The 24,854-nt window shown below is 43.6% G+C and overlaps 10 protein-coding genes across 10 annotated transcripts; 5 read left to right on the top strand and 5 right to left on the bottom strand.

The window, feature by feature from the left end:
- Window positions 1-2,738: 2,738 nt before the first annotated feature.
- On the top strand, window positions 2,739-3,471 carry BDB00DRAFT_767072 (mitochondria fission 1 protein; the record flags this gene model as incomplete). Its single annotated transcript, XM_053119640.1, has 4 exons — window positions 2,739-2,801; window positions 2,903-3,029; window positions 3,131-3,310; window positions 3,374-3,471. The coding sequence occupies 4 exons, from the start codon at window positions 2,739-2,741 to the stop codon at window positions 3,469-3,471; spliced, it is 468 nt and encodes a 155-aa protein (XP_052977686.1).
- Window positions 3,472-4,203: 732 nt separating this feature from the next.
- On the top strand, window positions 4,204-5,898 carry BDB00DRAFT_959623 (uncharacterized protein; the record flags this gene model as incomplete). The annotated part of the gene is made up of 2 exons (XM_053129697.1): window positions 4,204-4,410; window positions 4,536-5,898. The coding sequence occupies 2 exons, from the start codon at window positions 4,204-4,206 to the stop codon at window positions 5,571-5,573; spliced, it is 1,245 nt and encodes a 414-aa protein (XP_052977685.1). The 3' UTR covers window positions 5,574-5,898.
- Window positions 5,717-7,400, bottom strand: BDB00DRAFT_489598 (uncharacterized protein). Its single transcript, XM_053117580.1, has one exon. It carries the CDS (start codon window positions 7,243-7,245, stop codon window positions 5,860-5,862), a length of 1,386 nt encoding a protein of 461 aa, XP_052977684.1. The 5' UTR covers window positions 7,246-7,400; the 3' UTR covers window positions 5,717-5,859.
- A 1,032-nt stretch (window positions 7,401-8,432) lies between these two features.
- BDB00DRAFT_832898 (small GTPase superfamily) lies at window positions 8,433-9,752 on the top strand. The gene is made up of 4 exons (XM_053124236.1): window positions 8,433-8,642; window positions 8,732-8,932; window positions 9,079-9,180; window positions 9,332-9,752. The coding sequence occupies exons 1-4, from the start codon at window positions 8,544-8,546 to the stop codon at window positions 9,482-9,484; spliced, it is 555 nt and encodes a 184-aa protein (XP_052977683.1). The 5' UTR covers window positions 8,433-8,543; the 3' UTR covers window positions 9,485-9,752.
- Window positions 9,753-10,871: 1,119 nt separating this feature from the next.
- BDB00DRAFT_874311 (uncharacterized protein) lies at window positions 10,872-12,141 on the bottom strand (the record flags this gene model as incomplete). Its single annotated transcript, XM_053127213.1, has 4 exons — window positions 10,872-11,100; window positions 11,193-11,317; window positions 11,406-11,497; window positions 11,982-12,141. 4 exons carry the CDS (start codon window positions 12,139-12,141, stop codon window positions 10,872-10,874), a joined length of 606 nt encoding a protein of 201 aa, XP_052977682.1.
- A 613-nt stretch (window positions 12,142-12,754) lies between these two features.
- Window positions 12,755-15,570, bottom strand: BDB00DRAFT_832893 (uncharacterized protein). The gene is made up of 9 exons (XM_053124235.1): window positions 15,374-15,570; window positions 14,894-15,242; window positions 14,725-14,784; window positions 14,544-14,607; window positions 14,169-14,442; window positions 14,045-14,089; window positions 13,847-13,963; window positions 13,501-13,745; window positions 12,755-13,416 (listed from the first exon to the last, which is right to left on the bottom strand). Exons 1-9 carry the CDS (start codon window positions 15,459-15,461, stop codon window positions 12,988-12,990), a joined length of 1,671 nt encoding a protein of 556 aa, XP_052977681.1. The 5' UTR covers window positions 15,462-15,570; the 3' UTR covers window positions 12,755-12,987.
- A 2,010-nt stretch (window positions 15,571-17,580) lies between these two features.
- On the top strand, window positions 17,581-18,058 carry BDB00DRAFT_832891 (uncharacterized protein; the record flags this gene model as incomplete). The annotated part of the gene is made up of 2 exons (XM_053124234.1): window positions 17,581-17,726; window positions 17,802-18,058. The coding sequence occupies exons 1-2, from the start codon at window positions 17,618-17,620 to the stop codon at window positions 18,056-18,058; spliced, it is 366 nt and encodes a 121-aa protein (XP_052977680.1). The 5' UTR covers window positions 17,581-17,617.
- A 292-nt stretch (window positions 18,059-18,350) lies between these two features.
- On the top strand, window positions 18,351-20,771 carry BDB00DRAFT_789550 (uncharacterized protein; the record flags this gene model as incomplete). Its single annotated transcript, XM_053120881.1, has 8 exons — window positions 18,351-18,363; window positions 18,466-18,755; window positions 18,883-19,031; window positions 19,113-19,230; window positions 19,352-19,891; window positions 19,989-20,181; window positions 20,231-20,485; window positions 20,608-20,771. The coding sequence occupies 8 exons, from the start codon at window positions 18,351-18,353 to the stop codon at window positions 20,769-20,771; spliced, it is 1,722 nt and encodes a 573-aa protein (XP_052977679.1).
- Window positions 20,772-21,155: 384 nt separating this feature from the next.
- On the bottom strand, window positions 21,156-22,786 carry BDB00DRAFT_489485 (uncharacterized protein). Its single transcript, XM_053117579.1, has one exon. The coding sequence runs from the start codon at window positions 22,436-22,438 to the stop codon at window positions 21,299-21,301; it is 1,140 nt and encodes a 379-aa protein (XP_052977678.1). The 5' UTR covers window positions 22,439-22,786; the 3' UTR covers window positions 21,156-21,298.
- BDB00DRAFT_489475 (Thiolase, N-terminal domain-containing protein) lies at window positions 22,569-24,713 on the bottom strand. Its single transcript, XM_053117578.1, has 5 exons — window positions 24,589-24,713; window positions 24,304-24,402; window positions 24,041-24,214; window positions 23,139-23,874; window positions 22,569-22,868 (listed from the first exon to the last, which is right to left on the bottom strand). The coding sequence occupies exons 1-5, from the start codon at window positions 24,599-24,601 to the stop codon at window positions 22,700-22,702; spliced, it is 1,191 nt and encodes a 396-aa protein (XP_052977677.1). The 5' UTR covers window positions 24,602-24,713; the 3' UTR covers window positions 22,569-22,699.
- Window positions 24,714-24,854: the final 141 nt, after the last annotated feature.

The following is a 24,854-nucleotide window of genomic DNA, read 5'->3' as shown; positions in this document are numbered from 1 at the left end:
TGCCCGCCATATAGAATAATATTCTCAGATTCAGGATCTATGATATCATTCAAACGCAACACAGCATGATAAATTGTTATCAACAAAAGTGCCCTAAATAATGTGCTTTTGGTAGCATCAACGTCCTTGTAAAATGCTTCAAGTTATTACCAGCTATCAGGATATGCTGCCACCTGGGTGATGGCACCGAATCACCGATGGTTCTTATGTTCTTGCACGTGGCGCTTGATGTGTCACACACTTGAAAATTCGTCAAATCCGCTGGATGAATTTCATTTTTTTGAATTGCAAAGCCGCCGGTAATATATATAGTTCCGTGGCTGAATGCACTTGCGCCCAAGAGATTCCATGGGGTTGATAAGTATGCTGTTGCCGTTACATTACTGTTTATACCGCTGATGTGAGATGACTGTATAATTTGAAATGGAAGGATATGTTACGAAGAGGATTTCGATTTCATGCATTGGATGTTTCATAAAGTGTACCTTAGTATCCAATTTAAGCATTGTTGTCATGTATTTAAAAACACTGTTTTCCTTGCTACTATTCATATCACGCACCACAACAATAAATTATAGTTAGTAGGTGGGTCCGGCGTTGCAAAATACAGCTTAACTATATCGTCAATGAGCTGCTTACCTAGTGCCGAATCGATCCCATATGCAAATACGGCCCTCCATCATCACTGCATCTCCATCATTTTTGTCCTGATTTTCTCTTGCATTTCTGTTTTCTTTCATGTCATAAATAGTGCCTGATTGCCTGTAATTATATAAGCTTTATATCCCATTATCTTCGTTTCCTTTCTAACCGCATCTCTAACCACATACACTGGCAGAGCGCTGGCGAGCGTATTCCATTGATTTGTGATTATATCGTATTCCACCAGCACACTGGTGGCATTGGCGGAGGTGCTTTTTTCAGGTAGATCCCTCCTCTTGTTTCTGATTATAAGTAACTTGTGCTGAAGGGGAGAGGCAATCATTGAATCTGCAAATAAAGGAATGCTCATGTTGCTGGATTTCTGTGGCTCGATTCGTGTCCACGATGACGACGCGTCACCCGCAAACATTGAGAAGCCTCGCGAGATATCCAGCACGTCAAGTCCCGAGCGATTGTAACAGTATATTTTGCGTTGCAGGTAAGTGCACTGCTTGCTGACGTGTTCTTGAATTGCTGCTGTCAAACATATTGCTAATGAGTCCACGCAACATGCTACATGGCGTGCATAAAACAAGTTTTGCAAAAAGAAAGTACGATCTTGACTTCTTACATGTGTCGTTGTGGTGGGAGAGAAGATAGTTATTAAAAATTTGCTCGGTGGGTGTCATTTCCATGGCCAAGATAACCGATCGTCCAACTGTTGATGATATAGTCAAAAGCCAAAGAATACTCTGGATCATAAGTGGGATGGTGGTGGTAGTGGTGGAATTTCGTGTCAAAAGTATGTGGAATTGATGAGATATTAAATAAAGGAAAGAAAAAGAACAAGAGAAGATTGAAGGAAGCCACGTCCCAAAAAGGTGGGATTGAGACAAAAATAAACTTGAGCACCTTTTTTTGTGTTCAATCACCCATTGTGGCACACTGAAAGAAGAAGTAGAAGATGCCAGCCCGGTATCTTGTTCTTGAAGCGTTTGTGTATCCGATAATTTGCAGGAAGCTTCCTTCCGAGTATGGACACTGTTCATACTCGGTTATACCCAAAAGTGGGGTCGAACAATGCGAATTGGCGCGCCATTTGATTTGTATACAATATTAATATCAGTCAACGCGCCTCTGCCTAACTGTTGTTATACATCACAATCAACGCAAAAGACGACAATCAAAAGGATTGAACGACATTCGTCATCAAGATGGCCATCTCGTAATGACGAACGGGTACATCGAGCGGTAGACTGTAATACACCTTTTTTCTTCAGTTAAGAATAGAGTAACCTTAAAATTATAAAATGTCATTATATTGCCGCACCTTCCAAAAATGTTGAACTCGCACGGATCCTTTCGTCCAATACGGGTTGCATAACAAATATTTTTGGGGATGCTGATCAATGTAATATACGATATATGAAGATGATTCATTTTCTAAAGAACACCAATGAATTGTGTACAATCATAGCTATTAGTTATTGCAGTAAAGAATAAATGGAACGTTTAGTTGATGTTATAAATTGGCAAGCTGTTGTGTGGGGCATACCCGGGCCACTTGTATACAGTAGATAGCATGGTTCCAACCCTATTATATGATTTTTTCCCCGGAACTGTTTCCGATATTTAATGCAAGCTCTATTCTGATACTTTGGGTACACTACTGCAGCTATTTACATAGTGTCGCTTTACTTATCACTAGCTCGTACACCATCCACACAAGTTGAAGAGCACGGCATGGATCAAGCTATTTGCATTAGAGACGATAAATATGACCTTTTTCAAAAACACGGAAGCAAAAGAACGATACTTAGTGCGTCGTGTAAAAAGATGTTGTTATCATGCTACTTTTAATCTATTAAACAATCCGAGCACTCTACATCATTTCAGCTCTGTTTGACGTTTCTTTTGTGGTGGTGGCAAGCGTTGTGTTAGAGATCGTCGCTTGCTTAATCAGCAAACAACTACTGACCACATAGTAGGGTGCTCCATAAAGAATGACATATATAAAAACGCGCCACTGTGTAAATTTCTTTCTTTCTTTTACCTTACTCCTATCCTACTTTTTTTTATACATTGAGTACTCTACAATGGCTGAATCAGCTCCTATGGTAGAAGAGGCAGAAAAGCCTCTCACCGAAGCAGAGATCGAGGTATAAATCTGGAAACCTTTCTACGATTTTTATTTATTCCTACTTTTCTGGGCACTGTCAACCATTACTTTCAAGCAATTCATTCCATTGAATAAATATAGGTCCTGCGGAAACAATACGAACGCGAGGGCGAATATGTCACGATCCAAACCAAATTTAATTATGCCTGGGGACTAATCAGATCAAAAAAGGTCGAGGAGATCGCGTTAGGAATTACAATGCTTACAGGTAACTGGTTTCTGTCGGTGTCTGCAAAAAGTACCCTTTGGATCCTTGCATAATATTAATAAAGCTATCCATGGTTGCTCGGGGTGGGACGATACATAAAGAAATCTATAGAGATTCGCCTGAAAGACGGCGAGAGTGCCTTTACTTTCTTGCGTTGGGACACTACAAGTTGGCCAACTATGGCGATGCGCGTCAATTCAACCAACAGCTTTTGAAATTTGAACCAAATAATGTGCAAGCGAAAGCTCTAGACAAGCTTATCGAGGAGAAAGTATCCCGAGGTTCGTCACTGAATATGTTTAATAGACCATTATAGTCGCTTATCGTATGTTGCTTTATTATAGAGGGCGTCATTGGGTTGGCGATTGTAAGTGGTGTCCTGGCCGTTGGCGTTGCTCTCGTTGTGGCTATTATCCGACAGAGATCATCAAAACGCGGCTAATGCCTCTTGGATATAATGACGACTGGATAATAAAAGCTTGTATACCATTCCTTGTCGTCTTTTTGTATTAACCAGCGCCACTTTGTCCACCATTGCATATAATCTTATTCTTTTTGCCATAATATTATTAGGTAGCAGGAAGCGTATGTTGGCTATGAATGCTATACAATTGTATATCAGCTTATCAACTGCTTGGATAAGCTACATACAAGATTGTTCAGTTTCAATCAACTGCTCAACTAAGATGAGAGATATTACAAACGCATGAAAGTACTGTAAAGTCATATGAACCAACACAGAACGAAGAGGACTCACTGATAGATTGCCTGAAGCTATTGTCATTAGCAGTAAGTTTCGCGTCATAAAGAAGAAGGTTAGTTGTTGTGATGCAAAAGTCACGGGAATCAAACCATTAAATACCGTGTTGGTGTTCGCGTACGTGTTTTACACAATTTTTTTTTGTTCCCCTTCCCTCTCTCTCTCTCTATTTTTTTTTGACAGGGAAGAACAATGGCCAACGATCCAGCTCCTCAATCCGTCATGATGGCCCTACAAGAAAGTGACACAGCAGCAACACCTTCTGCTGAAGCAAAATCAGTACAAGTGCCCATAAAAATAGATCAAGGAACCAAACGAAATTGCGATTCAATCACGGATATGGACCTTGAAAACGAAGAAAATCATCCTCAACAAAAGCGACGTACTGGATCACCAGCTGGTACTTTGCCCACAATGAATGAAGCAACACGACGTACAAAACGATCTGGCAATCGGTCTGCTACACAACCGCGTTGGCACAATCAAGCCTACATGCTTTTCCTGGCTTTACGGCAGCATCCAGATCGTTGCCTTTCGCGGCCTGAACTCATTAAAGCGGCACTCGCGCTCGACGAAAAGATTAGCAAAGAACGTAAATTACCACGCGTTTTTAAAGGCAAGGTACACTTCTTTGAAGATAAAAAGCAAATAAGGAGGGTTATTGAAGGAACACGTGTCTCTTTCTTTGGAATAACATGGTAGAGCTTTTTCAAACTAAAGAGCAAAATTGCGTTCTATTCACATAGACACCAATGAATTCTGCATCAGCCAGTCTGACTACCAACACGGACCGCTACTTTATACCCTTCCGACCCGATGGCAGTCGCTCCATGCACTTTAAGCTCGCGTATGAGCCAGGAAACTTTCAACGCGCGGTACAAGAGTACAGGAAATGGGAACGAAAACTCGCAGACCACGATTGGCCTTTTTGTTTTGGCATACCGAAAAACCCACCACCGGTGGCCATTGACAGCGGTGATGGCACTATCCAAGCTCATCAAGGAGAAGATAGCAAGAAAGATGAAGCACCAGCAAGGCCACCCGCAATGACCGAATTTGACGAGTTTATGATGAGTCGCAATGGCAACGGCCGAAAATATCACCAGGACGACATGAACGGCTATAGTAAAATCAACAACAATGTCACAAACGACGACAACGACGATGACGAAGGCAAGGACAAAATGGACATGGATGAAACAACAGCTGGGGAAGACGGCAGCAACACGGCAGTGATGAAGGCCGTGAATGAACTGGAACAACAGCAACAGGAGATCAAGCTTGAAGACCTGGATCTGACCCATGTTCCCAAAAGCTGGATGGATGTATTGCGAGTAGGCGATTCAACGATTTCAGGTGCTGGACAGGGCCTCTTTGCTACACGGAAACTGCCGTACAACACGCCGCTTGGGTTTTATTTCGGTGTGCCAATGACAGAAGATGAATACGATTCTTTGAAGGACGGTGTCGGCCGTGCCTCCGAGTACTCGATCATGTATCGAAGGACAGTGCTCGATGCAACGGATGAAGAAGGCCAGCCATTCACGGATCCAAAAGGAGAAATGTTCTGCCCCTTCCACTTTATGAATGAGACCAACGAAAACAAAGCAAACATACTTTTTATTGAGGGTGCAGTAGTGAATCAAGTCATCTGTTGGACGAAGCGAGATATTGAGCCGGGCGAAGAACTCTTTGTCTGGTATGGCCGTGATGTGGATCGACACTGGACCCCACAAGCAGGCGAAAGCAATGGCAGAAAGATATCGTCCACCTCACCATCATGATATTCAAAGAATGTTGTGTAGCATGGAATGTGTAAATAATAAGTATTTATATTTGCGAAAACTACTCTGTATGATTGTGTATATATATAGGTGTGTGTTCGTGTATATATCCAGGGGGTTGGTGTATTTTTTGTTGTTGTTGCTAGGGATGTATTAAAGGTGCGGGGTGTTGCATGCGAACTGTAATGATGAAAGATGAGGTGTGATGTATCTAAAAATCAAAGTAGTAGGGCATAGTAGTAGTGGTAAAAGTGATGGTGATGGTAGTAATAGTGGATTGTATGATTTAACAAATGAATGGTTGGAATGTGCCTGGCGGTTGTTCTTCTTGTTGTTGCTGCTGCTGCTGCTGACGTGGTTGCTGTGGCAGGTGTTGTTGTTGATGATGGTCATGGTTGTGGTTTTGTTGCTGTGAAGAATGATTGGCTCGGGTATCGATAGATGATGAAGCAGAAGAAGATGGCTGGGGACATTTTGTGGAAGTAGGAGGATTCATGGTTGGGGTGGTAATGCTGCCACGGCTGCTCACTGTGGATGTGCTTGTAATGCTGCTGTTACTCAACCCACGTTCCATGACCGGTACTGAGGATGATGTAGTCGGCGGTGCGTTGTTCTGTTGAATGTGGTTGGCCAAAAAGACGTGCGGATCGGGAATGTTAATCTGGCGCCAGCTTGTCTGCCGTGGTGGCGACTGTGAGCGTGCCCGGAAGCGGAAGGACGTTGTTAGCTTTTTGAGTATGGTGCTTGTACTGGATGTGCTCGTGCTCGTGGTACTGGAGATGGACATGGCATCGAAATCCAGCCATGTCTGTTGGTATTGGTATTGGTGGTGGTGTGGGGTGGGCGATAAAGTCGAGCTGCTGGACGCGGTGAAAGTGTTATCTCCACCAGAGGACAGTGAACGCGATGGCAGAGGTGATCCTGGCGAGAGCGGGAGAGCAGGTACAGGCGGGGGAGGGGTGGTGTCATTCGCGGCAAGCGACGGAGAGCTACGCAGCCTTCGTGGTGACAACGCGGACGAGTTCTTGTTGTTGCTACTACTACTACTACTACTACTATTACTACTACTGTTGGCGGATTTGCTGCTCAGGGTCGTTTTAGAAGGTGTCGGAACAATCATCCGGTTTGGATCGGTGACAAAAGGAATAAACGCACTGATCCGCAAAAGTTCGACCACGGCCACGCATGCGGGTTTGAGAAGTGCAGGGTGATAAGACTGGTGCTCGTGGTACGTTTGCAGCAAGTAATGGCGTAGCTCGTAGGGAATGTTGACTTCTTGCGCCGCGTTGGTCAGAATGAACCGTTCAATGATATCCTCAAACTTGGCCTTGAGCGTCTCGAACCGGATCCGCTCCTCGTGATTCAGCATGGGCCGCTCCGATTCAGTAAACCGAAAAGGTTGGCCACTAATGATGACGGGCGCGTCCAGGGTCTCAGGGGTGCTGCCAAAATACAGACGTGCCGATTGCTGGTAGTCAGACACTGCCATGTAGAACGCCAGGTTTTCCGCACAGTACGTTTGCTCTAAATAGTCTGCGAAATCGCGCAAGCTGAAGGGACTGGCTGTTTGGTTCTGTAGCACCTTCTCCAGAGTCATGCCATCGGTTGACGGTAGATCCAAGGGTTGCCGGATCGACGGTAACTTGCTGGCGACTTTATCAGAGAGTGGCATGTCGATGATGCAATGGACCTCATGTACTAATGTGTGAAGAAAAGGAACAGGAAGAAAGAAGGAAAGAGAAAGAAAAAGGAACGACAACAGAACGGGTGAGTGGTGGTGCGGCGAACTTTGAAGCAGTCCTTTACAAAAAGTGATGTTCTTTTTATTTTTTGGGAGCGGCAAATGAATATTGCGGGCCGAGAAGTTGCGCCTGGAAAAAGTCCTTCCAATTTGCACCCGAGCATGCACGTACTGCTAGCAACAACCTTCTCACCACTGTAACTTTCGACTTGGGACTAGGGTTAACAGTATACAAGAGATCATACGGCTCTGTGCCAACCAGCAATATCCAAACGTTTTAGAAAACAAAGAGTTTCTTATCACAGCGATGAACGAGTAACGCTATGTTACCCTGGGGCATATACACTGCTGGTAGGACACAATAAAGAGTAACCCCAGTTTTTCTGCCAATATTAGTAGTGTAGTCGAGGTGATTATAGCAGCTCGAATATTATTAGCAAACCGAAGATCCTTTTCGATCTGAATTTTTCTATTAGAGTACGTGACTTGTTGCTGTTGTTCCAGCCCTCTTCTTCCACGGGTGGGGCTACACATGGTTGTGTCCTATATGGTCAGAAACAGGTACATAAATGATCATATAACGTGGGAATGCGCACGTGTAACATCTCTCGCATAATTTATGCCTCTGCAACACTATCCACACACAGGACGTCAGATATACTGTATCCACTAGAACGCGTACTACTTGCTATACTAAAATAAACCCATCAGTTGCATATCAGGGTTCATTTCTTATCTACAAGGTTGCATTAACATGATGCAGCATGCTTCAGCCGACTACTGCCTTTAAGACATCGATCAACCCCCCCAAAATAATCAAGGTAAGCCCCATGCTTTTTGTTGCTGTAGTACTTGTGAATCAGCCAACCTCCAAGAAGAGCTGTCTTTCTTGCATACACTGCAGCCTGTCTTCTCTTGCGTTCATATGATGCAATCAGGACTACATAGGCTCACGACTCTAGACTTTCTACTTTTCTGACGGTCTGCAATAAGTAACATGATATATGCCCAAAAAAACCGATCCATTTCAGCAGGTACTACGTGTCACACGAGCCACAGATGCCGTGTGTACAATAAGTATGATAGTCGGAAAAGTTGACTGCCCGACTGACGGAAAACCTGTCAACAAGCTGGTTGCTGTGATTATAACCGATTGCTTTCTTTTCCCCCTCTTTCTTCTTCTTTCTGCTTTTACTTTTCCCTTTTCCCCTTTACACACACACACACTCATGCCTCGGATGCTCCGAAAAAAGATCGTCATAGTAGGAGACGGGTCCACCGGGAAAACGAGTCTTTTAATCGTATATCAGAAGGGCAAGTTCCCTGAGGTATGTAATAACCATACTTATGGATGACGATGACCAGCAAGGCTTCTTTTCCTTCTTTCAACTAACAGACAGTCTCATTGCTCTCACAGCACTATCTGCCCACTGTTTTCGAAAACTATATCACTCGACTCGACCTCCAGAACGGCAAATCGGTGGAACTGGCGCTGTGGGATACGGCGGGCCAAGAGGATTACGATCGATTGCGACCGTTGTCCTATTTTGAAACGAATGTTGTACTTGTATGCTTTGCGGTCGATAACCCCATCTCATTCCAAAATGTGCGGGATAAGGTAACGTATTTTTGCACACACGGCGACAACAACAACAACAACAGTGACGATACATACCAGTTACATAAAAGTTGCATGGCACTCCAAAAAAAGTAATGATGCTTATATTGCTGTTTTTGAAACAACGCTTGGGTGTTTTTTTTTAGTGGCTTCCGGAAGTGAAGCATTATTGTGGACGAGACGTAGCACTCGTCCTGACGGCGCTGAAGATCGATCTGAGGAAGGAAGGCTGCATAACTTATGATCAGGTATTTGAGAAAGCGTGTAGATAATACTGCGGATGGCAACAAGTGTGTTTATTCGGGAGCAAGGCGGGAGAAACGCAACGAAGATAACAGCTGCACGTAACGATGTTAATCATGGTGGTGGTCGTCGGGTGCTGCGGGTGTAACTCTGTAGGGAGCCGCGTTGGCAAAGGAAATCAAGGCAAAGTACTGCGAGTGCAGCGCCAAACAGAATGTGTACGTTGATAACGTCATCCGAACAGCAGCACAAGTAGCGACTCGGCCCAAAGCTTCCTTGATAAGAAAAAGGTGGTGCCATATTCTCTAGTATCAGCATCAGCATATATACACGCATTATTTCTACACAATCTACTACTACTCATTCTTATACGCTCACGATATCTCCTTTCTATGCCACCGACCAGCCATCCATCCATCTATCATCATCTGTTCTCTATTATCTGTACAAAGACAATCAATCCACATTTCTGCCATCTATTGTCCGTTATTCTACCCTTCCAATACCATTACACTCCACCACATGCCTGCATACTTAGCCCTCCAACATACGAATCAAAGCTTTATTTTTTAATATCTTTCGACGCTGTTTATTCGATCATGCTTGTTGTACGTGTCTCAAGAATGTTAACCACGTGCAAAGCCCGCTGCTGCTGCTGCTGCTGCTGCATTTCATGAGACAAATACTAAAATGCCCCAGGCCCCGTTCGGAATCAATTTACCATCTCAGCCTGCACACTTCGGAAGTGTCGGTTCAGTTCCGCAGATGGTATGTTTAGTACACCTTTTACTGTACTTTGGGCTTTTGTTTCTTTTTGATTCGCCAGCCGATCAAACTCGGGTTTTCCGCATTAAGCTCCTCTTGGCAAGTCGTCTAGAGAACGAAAGAAACGATTCAGATTATGGTAATTGGCTGACATCTTGTGTTATGCTGGACAACACGAAAGAACTCCGACCGTGACATGCTTCTGTCATCATCATCATCATCATCATCATCATCATGTTGCTTGCTTGCTGCTGCAGCACGTCACTTGGCTCCATCGTTGTTTCCAAACTGTGTTGCTTCAAAGGAACTCCACACGCGCATATAGTAACTCTAACATTGTATGCTCCGCAAAAGGGGTTGCTTCTGAGTAGTTCTTTTAGAATAGATTACACGTTGAGCTGCTGTTCCTCTTTGGAGCAAAGACGCTTTGCTATAAAGAGAGGAGCATTGTGTCTTGTGGCATACGAATGAGATGTAACATAGCCTGACCGGACTTATGTTTCTAAAAAAGCGATCGAAGCACAGGTCCGGCACCCTGGGGAACATTCTCTAAAAAGTAATTTGTTGTTGCGGGTCCCAACCTTGATGGACAGAGCCAACGCCTCAAAGCGAAGGTGGCGGAGTGCTTCCTCTTTTGTTTTGTGAAACAAGGATCCTGGCCGATCTGGTGCATCCCTACTCGAAGAGTTTTCAACCATCATCAGCATCAAGACGATTTCATAGAACCAGTTGTTAATGAATTACATTCTCGCTGTATTTATTCATCATGAATGTTTGTCTTGTGTATTGGTTAATATTACAAATGCTAAATACAGATATTACTGTATTCTTCACGGCTGAGATACTATATGATGATATTGATACGCATTTTGTGGTGATAAAGCACACAAACGAACAAATATGTAAAAAGCATCCAGAAAAAAAGTCACTGCTATTTAGATCCGTCTGGCTTTATTGAATGCAGCGTCCTATGCGGAACTTGCCCTTCCGATCCATCTGGCTTTGTGCTTTCTAGTTCAAAGTTTGGACGTTGCGCCGAAGGAAACGAAGGGGGTCCCATGATGGAATAAGAGGAGGAGGAGGAGGAGCCGCCAGTAGCCTTTTCGGTAGTACCGACAACAGGGAAGCCAGCATTACCTGACAGCTGTGATGTAATGTTCCTATCGTGATGGATTGTATATTGAATAGGAGGTGGTGTAAGACCTTGTCCTAATGACTCGTATGAAGGCTGGTTGCTGCATCACCATATAACGTTGGTGGTTGAACATCGTCTGTAGATTTGATGTCGTTTCTTGAGCTAGAGTAGTTTTTGAAATCTTGATGTGGTCGTCGCTTTCGTAACTTTAGGAAATAGAGAGCACCTGCAATGATTGCAGTCTATTATATGTAGCAGCGGAGGAGAGCAAAAGTTACTACTGTAACGCCACTCGCAAAATGGATGTTTCTTTTCGAAAAATATACTTACAGCTGCAATGATGCCAACGATGATACCAGCAATTGCACCACCGGAGAGCGGTTCAGAATCTGATCCATTGCCATTTCCTGCTCCCTGTTCATCTTTGTGTAAAGGGCCAGGTCCCTCATAGTTTTGTATCCATTGTCATGAATCCGTATCAAGTATTTAAACATCTGTGCGAGCACCTGCGTTTTCATCCGTGCCAAACATTAGAAACATAAGAGTGCTGTTACTCCAAAAACGCACAATCGTTCCATGTTGGGTGGTTTAATAGCTAGCGCCAATTGATGTAATCATGAGAATAGGTCTCTATTAACATGTCTTGGATCAGATACTTTATCTGAATGTCCTACTCTAGTTCCTACTCCTTCGATCCTACATATTGAGATTTATGATCGTCCAACCCATTGATGTTGTATCCAAAACACAGCAGAATTTTCAGCTGCCACTGTATCGATATCATTCATTTCCGTTGATCCTCCGTATACAACAATTTCATTCGTGCTTGGCTCCATGCAATTAGGGTGATATCCAACCGTTATTAAGCATAGAGGGCGGTACTGCCAAAGAGTTTGAGATGCATACTTGATACAGCCGTGTGCCAGTATCGAGTAGATGTCATATTTCCTTCTGTAGTGTTTCGAGTGACCCACATTCCTGTCGCAGTATCAAACAACGAGATGGTCGACATGGGTACAGGGAACTTGTCGTAGTATGAAGTCCCATTATCGGATGTCTGTAACATTTGCGATTGGCCACCGATGTACAGTAGTTCCCCGTTTAATTTTAGTTTTTATACTTTTTTTCTGCACCCCGTTCAAGCGTATAACACTGCTCGAATCACGCTCAATTGTGTCAACCCTCAGTAGTTTCAACACTTCATAAACCCCTTTGAGGATGAAATTAACTGGGAACCACTGTATAGCACATTCAAGAAAGCATGGTATGCTCAATAGATATATACGCATATATACTAACCTTTGTTTATAGATAGGTCCGGATGGAAGTGGACGACACGTTGCTACATACTATGGTAACGTTTATTGCTGCTGCTATAACGTGCTGCCACTGTTGCACCGTTTTACCATGATGGCATTAGCAATTTCTAAGGTCGTTTAACAACAGGATCATTGTGCCGCTAGAAAAATCTTATAATGCCTCAAAGCTAGAATACATTTATACAAATTAAAGTATAACAGATATGATATGTATTGCATAGATTATTAACCATCATCTGTGACATACAGTCTTAACGTAACATGGTAAATATACACTTTGCACCATGACAGTTGTAAATTTTCTTGGATGAAATTACTTATTTTTGGCTCTTGACTTGAATATACATATAACATAATTTGACTGATGAGCTAGTGCAACAATGAAACACAGCTCTCAAATGTAGAGGAGTAGATAATAGTATGCGGTCAGAAGAAGAAGGGATCAGCATTTATTGCTACGTTTAGGTCTGTGGTGGTTAAGAAGTATTACAAGATGTTTGAAAGTAAAAGCGAAAATAGTTAAGAGAAAAATTATTTATGGAGGGGTGATAGTCATCATTTGATTTACTTAAAAAGAAAGTCAATATGTTTTACTAACTACTGCCAGCACCATCAGGCTTTACTGGCTGCAAAGTCATACGAGGAGTAGCATCTGAGGCATCGGGTTTTCCAGCTTCGACACCAAATGATCGTCTACCTTCAGTTAGCATTGCCTCACTCGTTGAGCCACTGAGTCCCGTTTCTGAAGTGGGTTCAACCGTGCTAGAATAGGAAGAGGATCGTTGATGCTCTGCTCCTGTCTGTGATGGTGTAAGCGCGCTGTAGTGCTCCTGATGGAACATGGCAGGTGCTGTTTGATCGTCATAGCGAGGTGGTGGCGATCCCGGTCCATGATCGCTGACATCTACAAGGAATGCCGGACGCTGACTGTCGTCTCCCTTTTCCCTGGAGTTTTGTTCGCCTTGATTACGTCTTCTTCGTCGAAGGAAGAAGAAAAGCGCACCAGCAATTATACCAACTCCCTAAGAAACAAGTTCGCTATTAGCCTATCACCAATCTTTTTGTTCCATGTAGTATTAAATGCTGAACAGTTATTTGATGCTCACAGCTACCGCGCCAACGACTGCTCCCGCAATGGTGCCTCCTGAAACTCCACCCTCTCCTGAGCCACCAGCGTTGTCTGGGTGCTCTGGATCACCCGAGGATCCATCATCCTTGCGACCAGGTCCAACATAGCTATCAACCCACTGCCAATCATCTGTATCGAGCACCTGGAAATCAGTTCGCTCATACACATTGCTGTCAATACCAAACATGACAAATAATAACGAGCTATCCTCAGGAAATACGGCTAACCACAACAAAAAAAATAAATCTTGTCAGTATCTCCATACAGAGCTGGATACAATAATGCGCTATCTTGCAAATCGAGGCTTCTACTGGATCTCTTACCTGCGTGTCCAAAACGTGCTCCTGCACCGGCACTTTGGCTCAAATTCACATTTGTCCATTGCATCGACGTCGTATCCAACACAGCACAAAAGTCCGGAACGACGCCCAATGAAATATCTAAAACAGACGGTTAGGCTGATCGTATCATTATATTTATCCCTTTAAAAAAAAGAAGATAACGTAAGTTTATATTCTTACTTGTGTGAGCACCACCATAGATAACAATTTCATTGGTGTTCGGCTCTATCAGTTACACATAAATATTGTTGTCAGCAACAAATGATTCACTATTCAAAATTAGAGAAAAATTATGTCAAATTACTCAGAGCTGCCGCATGGAGAACTCTTGGTGTTGGAATGTAGTCGCCTGCTGTCTCTCTGGTAGCCCAAAGTGAAGTCTCTGTGTTGAATGTGAGGATATCAGAGAACAGTGCATCGGCTTCTTCAAAAGAAGTGGTGCCGTTTTCGTTCGTGTATTGCTGCTCTGTTATGCCTCCCAAGAAGTAAATGGTCCTTTGGTCGTTGCCCATGACAGAAATATGGTAGATACGCGCAGCAAAGCTATTGGGTAGCATGACTGTAGACCATTGATTGCTCTGTTGTTGTAACAGTGGTACATACAACCCAAAATTCTGAATTAGTACCGTGAACGAGTCCAGCCGTGCTGTTGCTGTTGTTGAGTTTGTAGAATACTTGCATTGTAGTCCAAGATTCGCATATTTCGTGGATAATCCACGCTGATGTAGCCGTTTCCTGAATCGCTGTAAAGATATGAAAGCAAATATCAAAATTAGCACAATGCGAGCTATGAATCTACTCGGGTCCGTCATGTTGTGGGTTTAGGCATGTATGTTATGGATCGGACATTTTGATTGTACCTTACACCACCCCAGACATAGACCTTGTTGTCCGAGCCCACGGACATCGAATGTATATAGCTTTTTATACATTGGTATATTAGTGCTGGAATGAAATGGAAGTAACGAGAGATACACTCATCGTCCATCCTTTTTTCTCTTTTGTACGATGACAGAAGTTGAAGCTTACGTTTGGAGACCGCTGTTTCCGCTTACGGCGGTCCAGGTCTCCGTCTTGGCGTTATAAGCGATAGATGGATTGACGAGCAAACTGTTATTCATTGATCCAACGCCTCCATTAATATACAACGTATTGTTTTCTGGTATCGATGTTATGGCAAACATGAAATTATGCTCTGCTTCCAAAGATCCGGTATTGTTGGCTCCGATCCATGCTGAACCAGAGCTGCTGATCGTAAAACTTTCGGCGACGTCGAGAAAAAACAGATCGTTCATTGTTCTGGATGCGTCGACACCTGCTTGAAAGGACCAAGTACTGCCACCAAAGCAATATATTCTTTGTAGAGCATAGGCGCAACCTTGAGCGTCAATCGAAAACCGTGGTTGAATGGTGGTGGTAGCATTAGTAGGTCACATAAAAATAGGGGATAAGAACCCATTAATGATGCTCGTTATTGCAAACGACTTTCTTTTAGTGGGGTAATTGTACCTGTACCCCACCGTGCTGGTGGTGAAATTGCCGATGCCAGGTGCGGGGCAAAAGACAAAGCAACGAGGGGCCAAGACGAGAACCTCATACAGCTAAAAACGAATCGTTGGAAGAAGATAAAAGAGAAATCCAAAAAAAAAGAAGAAAAAAAGAAAAAAAGGTAAAAGAAGAAGATGCTCTAAGCTCTTGTAGCTGTGGGACACGGAACAAAGTAAAAAAGGTGATACTGACTTTTGGTAACACCATTGCTTGCTAATACGATACGTTTTCTATGCCATGTGACATGAACTTTCCTTTTGTTTTGTCTGCCACTACTACCACTACTACTACTGCTACTACTGCTACTACTACCAGTGGCCAGAAAAATTGCTACATGGTTCTGCATCATTTAAAAACAACAGTCTAGCAAGAAGAGAATGTGAAATAAATGGCTCAAACAAAGGGAACCACAACGGTGTAGTACATTAATATACAGCTTGCAGCAACGTACACTTGTGCCTGCTATTATTGTTACTGATCAAATTCATCTTTATTGGTTCCAATAGGAGACGCGCGAATATGCTGTGAGGTTACACTTAATACTAGATTGGTTGTAAAGCTGTGTACAGGAAAAGGCAGTTTTATTACCAGGTCTTCTTCCTTTTTCAGTCTGCTGCGCCTCATCTTAATGATTAGGTGCGGTGGACCAGTGTAATAGTGGAGCTTGTACATGTAGGATACATAAAAGACGTATCAACTTTTTCAAAAGCTCAGAACTATGACTCACGGCAAAACTTCTTTCGAGCTATTGTTTTTTGACAGATGAAGTGACAAGGCTATCGAAAGATAGTTTTGTCTGCATGTCACAGTGGCACTAATTTATTGAGCGGAGAAAATATCTAACGGCGGGCAAATAGGCAGATTTTTTTTCTCTCGATGCACATACTAAGGTCACAAGTGAAAATAATTCATGAACGCTGTACTCTATTCAAGGCCCAAGGCACTCACAACTTTCTATCATCAACTAGCTGGGAGCCGATAATTATGGTGTTTTTTTTACGAGTCGAAAGAGAAAGGTAAGAAAAGACTGTTAGAATACAGGCTATGCTTTGTCAACGAGAACTACCGTTTGGTGTTGATGCTTTGCTCAGCAAATGAGCCTATCTGTAACTTTGTTTCAATTGTACATATGACTACGGCTTACCAGAGTATGTAGAAGAGAGGATGAAAGAACATTCTCGCTAATAAAGATCAATGCTCCGGTTTTTTAAGAACGAAACTGTGAATCTAGTGTAAGCAAAAGCAACAGAGACACTCGTACCAACATCAGTATTAGATGCAATGGCAGCAGGAGTGGTAATATGTACTACATAACAATAATTCACCCGGTTTTAAAGTTTCATTGTGGCTGACCCATTACTTCATTTTGGTGCACAAAGGCTCAGGTACAGCAAAAACGGTCCGTGACTCCTGCTTCTTCTTCTTCTTTGCCGGTTAAAGTGACCTGAACCAGATAGAGGGTCGTTTTTGTAAATTTTGTAAATAAAAATAAATTACAACTGCATGCGATATAATAAATAACTCAATTATAAGTATAGTCTAAACTCGGTTAAGCTATATACCATCTATTGGTCCTGTATGGCAGAATCAGACACAGAGCACCAATTGCAGCAGTAACAGTGTATAGAGTTTTATTAGGTCCTCAGCTGTTGAGGGTAAGAGCCATCTAATACACATAATTAAAAAGTAAATTTACCTCATTACACGCATCCACATTTTTACATATTCAACAAATTTCACATAGTTTATACGGTACTGATATAATGTATAGTAGCACTTCACGCTACTACACTCGATCTTGCGTCAAGGGAAAAAAGCAAATTATGAGTTCTTAATGGCTCGTATCCTACAAGATTATGGCTGTGATGAACGCACCACATCGAAGAATGACAGAAAACTTTTTTTTTCGATTATTTCGACTTATAAGTATCCTGCCATGATGTCCTTTTATTATTAGCCACAGCATGGGCATCCGACTACATCACACATTCTTATCCCAAAGAAAAATCTTGTGCTACCATCCAGCGCGGTTTGCTGTTGTCACCTCGATAATTGCATATAGTGTAGCTGTGAGACATTGCGCCACAATAGGAGGCAGGATGGCCGCTTCAATGAGTTTATTTATTATTTATAGGCACTCGGTTCTCTCTTGCTTCCTTATTCTTTTCCTTTCATTCCAATTGCCACAGAGCAGCCCATACTAAGATGCCTGACGAACAGCAATTGTATATCATTCTTCCAATTGTAATAATTGGATTTGTACTTGCAATGGTTATGTGTGTTACTCTTATTTACGCACGGACTCATCGTCAACGTAAGCAGAAACGAACAGAGGAATAAATCAGGATCAAAATTAGAGTGTACCTTACAAAGAGCTCTCATGTCGTAGGATACGTTGTATATACTGTTCCTGCCGAAGAATACGATTTTAATGCTCGGTCATCCTCATCAGTACCCTTGACAACCAGCAATGGTCGCCGAGGAAGAAGCTACAGTCATCATCATAACCATTACAGCCAAGTGTCAATCCAGAATAATACTGAGGGTGAACCACTCGCTTTCGAAGAGCCGCGATCATTGAATTTACCACCACCCGCTTACAACGAACATCGAGGTGATGTTAGGATACCGGTTCCCCGCAATTAGTCACATCCGTTTTTTAACGTTATCCTTGTTCGTGTACATAATTCCTTTTGTTTCATATTACATTTCTTCTCTTATATTCTACTACAACTCTATCATTTCATATTACGAAGAAAGGTCCTTTGACCTTGAATTATAGTCATCATGTGCTATCCGAGAAAAGAAATGTTGTATACGGAACCTCGCAAACTTTACAGTTACACAACCTCAAAATCGGAGTTGTGGTACTTGAGAAGTATTGTGGCTGCACCTTTCATTAAGAACAGTGAATACTATCCTCAACCTGCAAACATCAATGGATCCATACGGTAAGGAATCAGTTACATTTACAGAATTAATTTGGTTTCTGTTCTCTATGAATAAAATTCGATCGCTGTTCCTGATCTAGTTTTTTTTTCTGTTAATTCTAGGGCGACCGCCACCACCACCGTTTCAATCGCCACGTCCACCTCCTCCTGGACAACATTTTGTTCAACCACCAGCAGGAGCACCGCACCCACCACCCATGTCAGCAGATTACCACGCAGCATCTCCTGCTGCTCAAGGACACGATCAGTTTGCGCTTTCAACAGCATATGACAGTGTGAAACGCGTCATGTTGAATCCATATAACAACAATCGCATGGAAGAAAAAGATCTCGACGATTTTAAAATCATTTTGCAAATGATTATGCAAGATTGCTCTCGAACGAACATTGAAGTACTTACCATCCTCTCTACTTCCCTTATTGTGTTTGCCTGATATACATCGTGTTCAGCGTTTAAAGAACAAACCACACCTGAAAACTCGTTATACTCACTGACACCTTAAACACACACACACACAGTCTGGCAAAACCTGGGTATTCAAGTATTGTTACGAACCACAACAAATAGAAGTCATAGCAGATTTATGGCTGGCCTTGTCTCAGTCGCGAAATTCATTTTTGGAACGACTACATTTGATTTATCTCGTCAACGATATTCTGTTTCACAGGTATAAAAGTGATGGCCATTTTGTGATAGTTTATGCGGCATGATAGGAAGGTTGTCACTTTAACGTGAATGTATTTCATAGTGTTCGGCGGCAGCAAATGTGGATGAAGGAAGCCATTTTACCACGTCTAGTGCCACTCCTCAGACAAGCGTACCATTACAGTGGCATTTCTACCGACATGAAATCAAAAGTGACCAAGGTATAGAAGAAAAGAAGAAAACATGGGAGATAACAGGCTACATGTGATAAAATTGATAAACTGGGTATAACTTCCCTGGTGATGGTATGCTTACACTCATTCCTTTCTTTTTGATATCCAGGTTATTTCGATTTGGAGCGACAAACACTTTTTTGATCCCAATGTCCTCGATTCGATAAGGAAAAATGTTGTTATACCTCCGCCACCACCAGCTCCACTGACTCCATACGATGTGAAACCGACGCCCCCTCCACCAGGAGCAGTAGGGCCACCTCTACCACCACATCCTAATATGCATCCATCCATGGCTCCACCAATGCCCCCTATGCCTTCTCCACACTTCAATCCTGGATTTCGACCACCATTTCCTCCTCCTCCGGCAGGATATCCATATCCTCTTCGACCTCACATCAGACCTCCGCCAATGCCACCCGCTGGAGTCATGCCACCTCATCCACCACCAGGAATGAACCCACATTTACCACCCAGACCCATGATGAGCATGCCTCGCCCTCCGCCACCACCTCCCGTGATACCAGCTGCACCTCCTCATGCGTACCCTCCAACAACTGAATCACAAAATCCTACCCAAATTGAACAGACTGCTCCTGAAAAGCAGTATTATGAGCTCCCTGCTGGTCTCATGCTATCCGCTGTGCAGGTAACTAAATTGTGTCGAGTAGAATATATAACTACAACTGTCCGTAATGTAATTGGTAGTTGGGACTACATACTCACCAATTAGTATGAATAACCAGATAAACGATGACACGTACTCTGCGATTCGCCCATCTGAGATTCAACAAGTATATTCATATCCATCACCCACGGATGAAATGAATCGCGCTGTGGACGACTTCTATTGGGGGTTGGACCTACGGGATAGAGACAATGCTGAGGAGTTTGAAGAACAGGCAGATAGCAAACTCGATCGGAGCGGATGGGAGCCAGGTTACCTGGATACGCATTATGAAATGCTCAAGCAAAAACAAAATGAAAGACGGGAAAGAGAAGAACGAGAAGGACGACGGGGAAGACAACGGCGACGCAGTGATAGTCACGAAGAGGAACGAGGAAGGTATGGCCGTTCTTCCCGATCAAGCAGACGTGATCATTCCCGCAGCAGAAGTCGAAGTCGCAGTGATTACAGTAGTCGTAGCCGCAGTCGCAGCTACAGTCCTGAGCGTGGTCGTAGCCCCAGAAGAAGACATAGCCGTGGAAGTCGAGGACATCACCGGCACCATTATCACAGCAGGTCAGTCTCATAAGTATTAGTCTTATCATTTAAACGGTGCAAATGCTTAAGCTGTTTCTTATCCTACTTTGCGAGTCTTACTAATGCATTAGAAATCACACCATACATCTTAAAACATATAGAAGCCGCTCGCCTTATAGTCGATCTCGGAGTCGTGACAGCTACAAATCACCGCGGTCCCGCTCCATGTCCCCGTACCGCCGCAGATCCAAATCGCGTTCGGACTCTCGTTACAGATATCGATCTCGCTCGAGATCACGGTCGCCGCCACCTACACTTGGTTTAGGTGGAGGAGGAAGCGGCAGTATGAATAGATATCTTGCGCATGTCTCGCGCTCAGATCGAACCGGACCCTCACCTGGTATCATGCCTTCAGATGATTCGAGCAAATATGTCGGGCAAGGACATCCACGAGGTTACCATCAAGCAAATGAGCTTACATGTTATAATTGCTCAAAGGTATGTATTTTAGTTATTATTGAAAGCACATTGGGTAGTACGAGGAAAATAGTAACTAGTTTGTTCTAATAATGTTGTATATGTACATATGCATATGTATAGTCAGGTCACTTTGCAAGAGATTGCCCAGAAGCATCATCAACACCATACAATCGGCAGAGATGCTAGTATGTTTCTAACGTTTGCAAAAGTAATCCAATAAAACACAGATTGAATCACACACCACACGGAAACACATACACCTTGGCTAAAATAGGGGATGGGTTGACTTGTTGAGTTAAAAGAAGGAATTAAGGAAAGATATATAATAGTACATGCGATTCTTTTTGGCGGCTGCTCGCTATAGTTGAGGAGCTACATATTGTTTGATAAGGCTGCAGCGTCCGGGCGCCTTAAGCCAGTTGCTGCTTCTGATGCTGCATCATGGCTAAATCGCTGTTGTTGGTGTTGTTGTTGATCACTATATATATCATCCTCGTCCACTTCATGGTCTGCTGCTGCTGATCTCCGTTTTCGTCTTCGCTGGCGTAAAAAGCGTAAACATCGTGCTTCAGCTGTCGTCGCTTGTTGTAAGCCAAGTAGATGGATTTGTCTGACAAACAGGCACATTATCAGTATAGCGAAAATGGGCAGATACACCAAGCATGTTTCAAACATGATCCAGCCAAGAGTTGTAAAATTGTAAGTTTCGTGAGTCACTATCATGCTGAAAAAGAGCCAAGCTTCAGCCGCCATGCCGATCATGGATATAGTAAATGAGAGCATTGTTGCTTTCAAAAAACATCCATCACGATATAAGTTATTAGTTTTCGTCGATGCCGCTGTTGCTGTTGCTGTTGTTGACGATGATGATGATCGTGGTGTTGGGACAACAGCCAAGAAAACAAACAGTGCATTGGAGGCGGCTAAAACAGCCAGTGCTGTGATGCACAGAGCCATGATTAGCCTAGTGGAGCCAAGATTGTCGTTCAATGCCAGACGGACACAAACAAGCGCAACGACTAGACACGTGTACGTGATGAGCATGCAAACATTTGCCCAGTACGTTTTTGATCTTTTTAACCGAATCGAGTTCTGTTTGCGTTGCTGCTGCTGCTGCTGCTCTTGTTGGGATTGCTGCTGAGATTGTCGTTGACGCCGTTGCTGTTGCTTCTCAGGATCGTCTAGGTCTCTACTGTTCCAGTGGTCACGGTTCTGGTAAGAGGTATTTACATGCTGAATATACATAAGCTGGCACTCGATCAGTGCCGCGTACAGGAGGAGTGAAAAGATGGGTATATGGTTGATGATGGGGCTACGATCCGCTAAAAGTATGACAGAATCGCTCTGGTATCGTCGTGCAAGCATGACAAGATGTGAAATTGTTGATAAAATTGCAAAAACGATGAATGGAAGTAGTAGGAGGTTGTGTCGACACCGTACGGCGAGTACCGTAGTCAACAAAATCAATATGGTGCTATAAATGACCCATGCGATATCTTCTCCTGTCAGCATAGTGTGTGTTGGATGTTGACGTTGGTGTTGGTGTTTTAATATAGATATAAAAAGAAGAATAAAACGATTATGGAATGTCAAGTAAAAAGGAAGGAAGACGGGAAAAACAACAGAAAGCAAGAGTTAGCGACAGAGGAAAGGGAGGCAAGATTGTGAAAGGGGCATTTGTGTTCTAATGCATGAACTCTTTGCTTTGCCAAGCCAGTATAAACCATAAAAGGTCAAGTTCTTTCACAAATCTTCAAGTTGTTACAGCATTGTTTACAAGCGTTCGATAACCAAGGCGGAAGCACCACCACCACCGTTGCACACACCAGCAGCGCCATACTTGGCATCCTTCTGCTTCAAGACGGAGTAGAGCGTAGCAATGATTCTTGCACCAGAGCAGCCAAGAGGATGGCCCATCGCAACAGCACCACCAAAGACATTACTATTCGATGAAAAGGGGGGAAAGTGAATGGGCGAATGATGAGTCAATTTCAAGGTCATCTTAGCAGCTGAGTGGCGATGCTCACGCATGCAGCTTGCTTGCAGGGTCTGGATATATCCCAAATAACCCTTTTTTCCTCTCTTCCTCGACATCTGTCGTTTCCCCTTCCCTCTCTCCAGCCAACGAGCAGCCTTCTTCCGTGCGAAGCCCCTTATTCTTTTTCTAAAACCCTGACCCTATCACTGTCTAGCTTGATACCACGGTACTTACACCTTATCCGTAGAGATGTTCAACATTTTGACGTTAGCGCATGCGACAACAGAGAACGCTTCGTTGATTTCGTAGTAGGAAATATCCTCCTCCTTCAAACCGGCATGTTTGATGGCCTTGGGAATAGCAAGGGCAGGAGAATCAGTGAACTTGTTGGGAGCCTGAGCAGCATCGGCCCAACCAGAGACCTTGGCGATAAGAGTCAAGTTGTACTTTTCAGCAGCTTCGCGGGAGACCAAGACAATAGCAGCTGCGCCATCCGACAAGGGCGATGCGTTGGGAGCAGTAACAGTACCGTCCTTGGGCTTGAATGCGGGACGCACTGCGCGAAGTTTAGCCTCGTTGAACTTGTTGATTTCATCATCAGTGTCCACCACGCGATCAGGCTTGCCGCGGCCACCTGAGACAGTGACAGGGACAATTTCATCCTTGTAGTAGCCAGCAGCAAAAGCAGCCTGAGCACGCTTGTACGATTCGACAGCATAGTCGTCCTGCATCTCGCGAGTAATACCGTGACGCTCAGCACACTCTTCAGCAGCCACACCCATGGGGTAGTCATTGTACACATCCGTCAAACCATCCTTCAAAACACCGTCGACCACCTCTTGATGGCCATAGGTCGAGCCGAAGCGCTGCTTGGGCAAGTAGTAAGGAGTGTTGGTCATGGATTCCATACCACCGGCGACAATGACATCGGCATTGCCAAGTATGATGCTCTGAGCAGCCATCGCAACAGCTGATTAGTAGTAAATAAATAGCCATGTCAATAAATTATAACATGTCATCTTGCAATAACAATGGAACTGTGATATGCAACCAACGGCAAACATCCGTCGATCCCTCTTCCCCCTTTCCCTATCTCCCGTCCGTTTTTCCACTTTGCTTCCGTAATACAAACTTACCCTTCATGCCCGAAGCACAGACCTTGTTTACAGTGGTAGCAACGGTGGTGTCAGGGAGTCCGGCACCCAATGCAGCTTGTCGTGCAGGGTTCTGACCGAGGTTTCCTGTCAGGACACAGCCAAAGACAACTTCCTCAACAGCTTCAGCAGGAAGGTTGGCCTTCTTGATGGCAGCTATTAGATAGAAACACGCTCGCTTATCAATATACTTGCATACAAACACGTCCAATCGTCATATCGTCCTTTCTTCTCGGGCCTATTACCTTCAATAGCAAGCGAACCGAGCTTGGTTGCCGACAGGGAAGCCAACGAGCCGTTAAAACCACCAAGAGGAGTACGGATAGCAGCAGCAATGAAAACCTCTATAAAACGTTTTTTCGACAATTAGACTACAATGATTTCCATCAACTTCCCCTATTACGTGGTGTGTCAAATTGTCCCACGGGCGAGGCGTGCGAAAGTCCAATCCGACAACCCGCCAGATGCGCACGATCGCAATTGCGTGACTCCTTATCTAGAAACACTTGAGCTTTTATCAATTTACATACCGCGTTGAGTCATGATGAGAAAATCGGAGATGTGTGTTCGACGAAGAAAGGGACGAAAATAAAAACTAAAGCTGGGAGAAAGTTTATATAAAAGCGGCGCGGAGACAGGCACAGCTGAAACAACGACAGCCAACGAGGACGTCTGTCGGTGTTACGGTCCATTCCCGAAACTGGATTGGGACGAAGATAGGATTACAAGAAAACTGGTTATACACAACATTTGGTGTGTGATCTGCATGCATATCCGTGCCTTGCGACGTCTCAGA

This window comes from Zychaea mexicana (assembly GCF_025766255.1).
Source record: "Zychaea mexicana strain RSA 1403 chromosome Unknown BDB00scaffold_58, whole genome shotgun sequence".
Classification (NCBI taxonomy): Eukaryota; Fungi; Mucoromycota; class Mucoromycetes; order Mucorales; family Lichtheimiaceae; genus Zychaea; species Zychaea mexicana.
This window is presented reverse-complemented; position numbering and strand designations above follow the sequence as displayed.

Coding starts and splice junctions, on each gene's coding strand:
- BDB00DRAFT_489485 (XM_053117579.1), bottom strand. CDS start 22,438: ATGCTGACAGGAGAAGATATCGCATGGGTCATTTATAGCACCATATTG.
- BDB00DRAFT_832893 (XM_053124235.1), bottom strand. CDS start 15,461: ATGAGGTTCTCGTCTTGGCCCCTCGTTGCTTTGTCTTTTGCCCCGCAC. Junction 13,964..14,044: donor CTATGGTGGTGCTCACACAA/GTAAGAATATAA, acceptor CGTCTGTTTTAG/ATATTTCATTGGGCGTCGTT. Junction 13,746..13,846: donor AGCACGTTTTGGACACGCAG/GTAAGAGATCCA, acceptor TGTTGTGGTTAG/CCGTATTTCCTGAGGATAGC.
- BDB00DRAFT_489475 (XM_053117578.1), bottom strand. Junction 24,215..24,303: donor CGGTTCGCTTGCTATTGAAG/GTAATAGGCCCG, acceptor TCTATCTAATAG/CTGCCATCAAGAAGGCCAAC. Junction 22,869..23,138: donor AACATCTCTACGGATAAGGT/GTAAGTACCGTG, acceptor TTCATCGAATAG/TAATGTCTTTGGTGGTGCTG.
- BDB00DRAFT_832898 (XM_053124236.1), top strand. CDS start 8,544: ATGCCTCGGATGCTCCGAAAAAAGATCGTCATAGTAGGAGACGGGTCC. Junction 8,933..9,078: donor TCCAAAATGTGCGGGATAAG/GTAACGTATTTT, acceptor GTTTTTTTTTAG/TGGCTTCCGGAAGTGAAGCA. Junction 9,181..9,331: donor GCTGCATAACTTATGATCAG/GTATTTGAGAAA, acceptor GTAACTCTGTAG/GGAGCCGCGTTGGCAAAGGA.
- BDB00DRAFT_489598 (XM_053117580.1), bottom strand. CDS start 7,245: ATGCCACTCTCTGATAAAGTCGCCAGCAAGTTACCGTCGATCCGGCAA.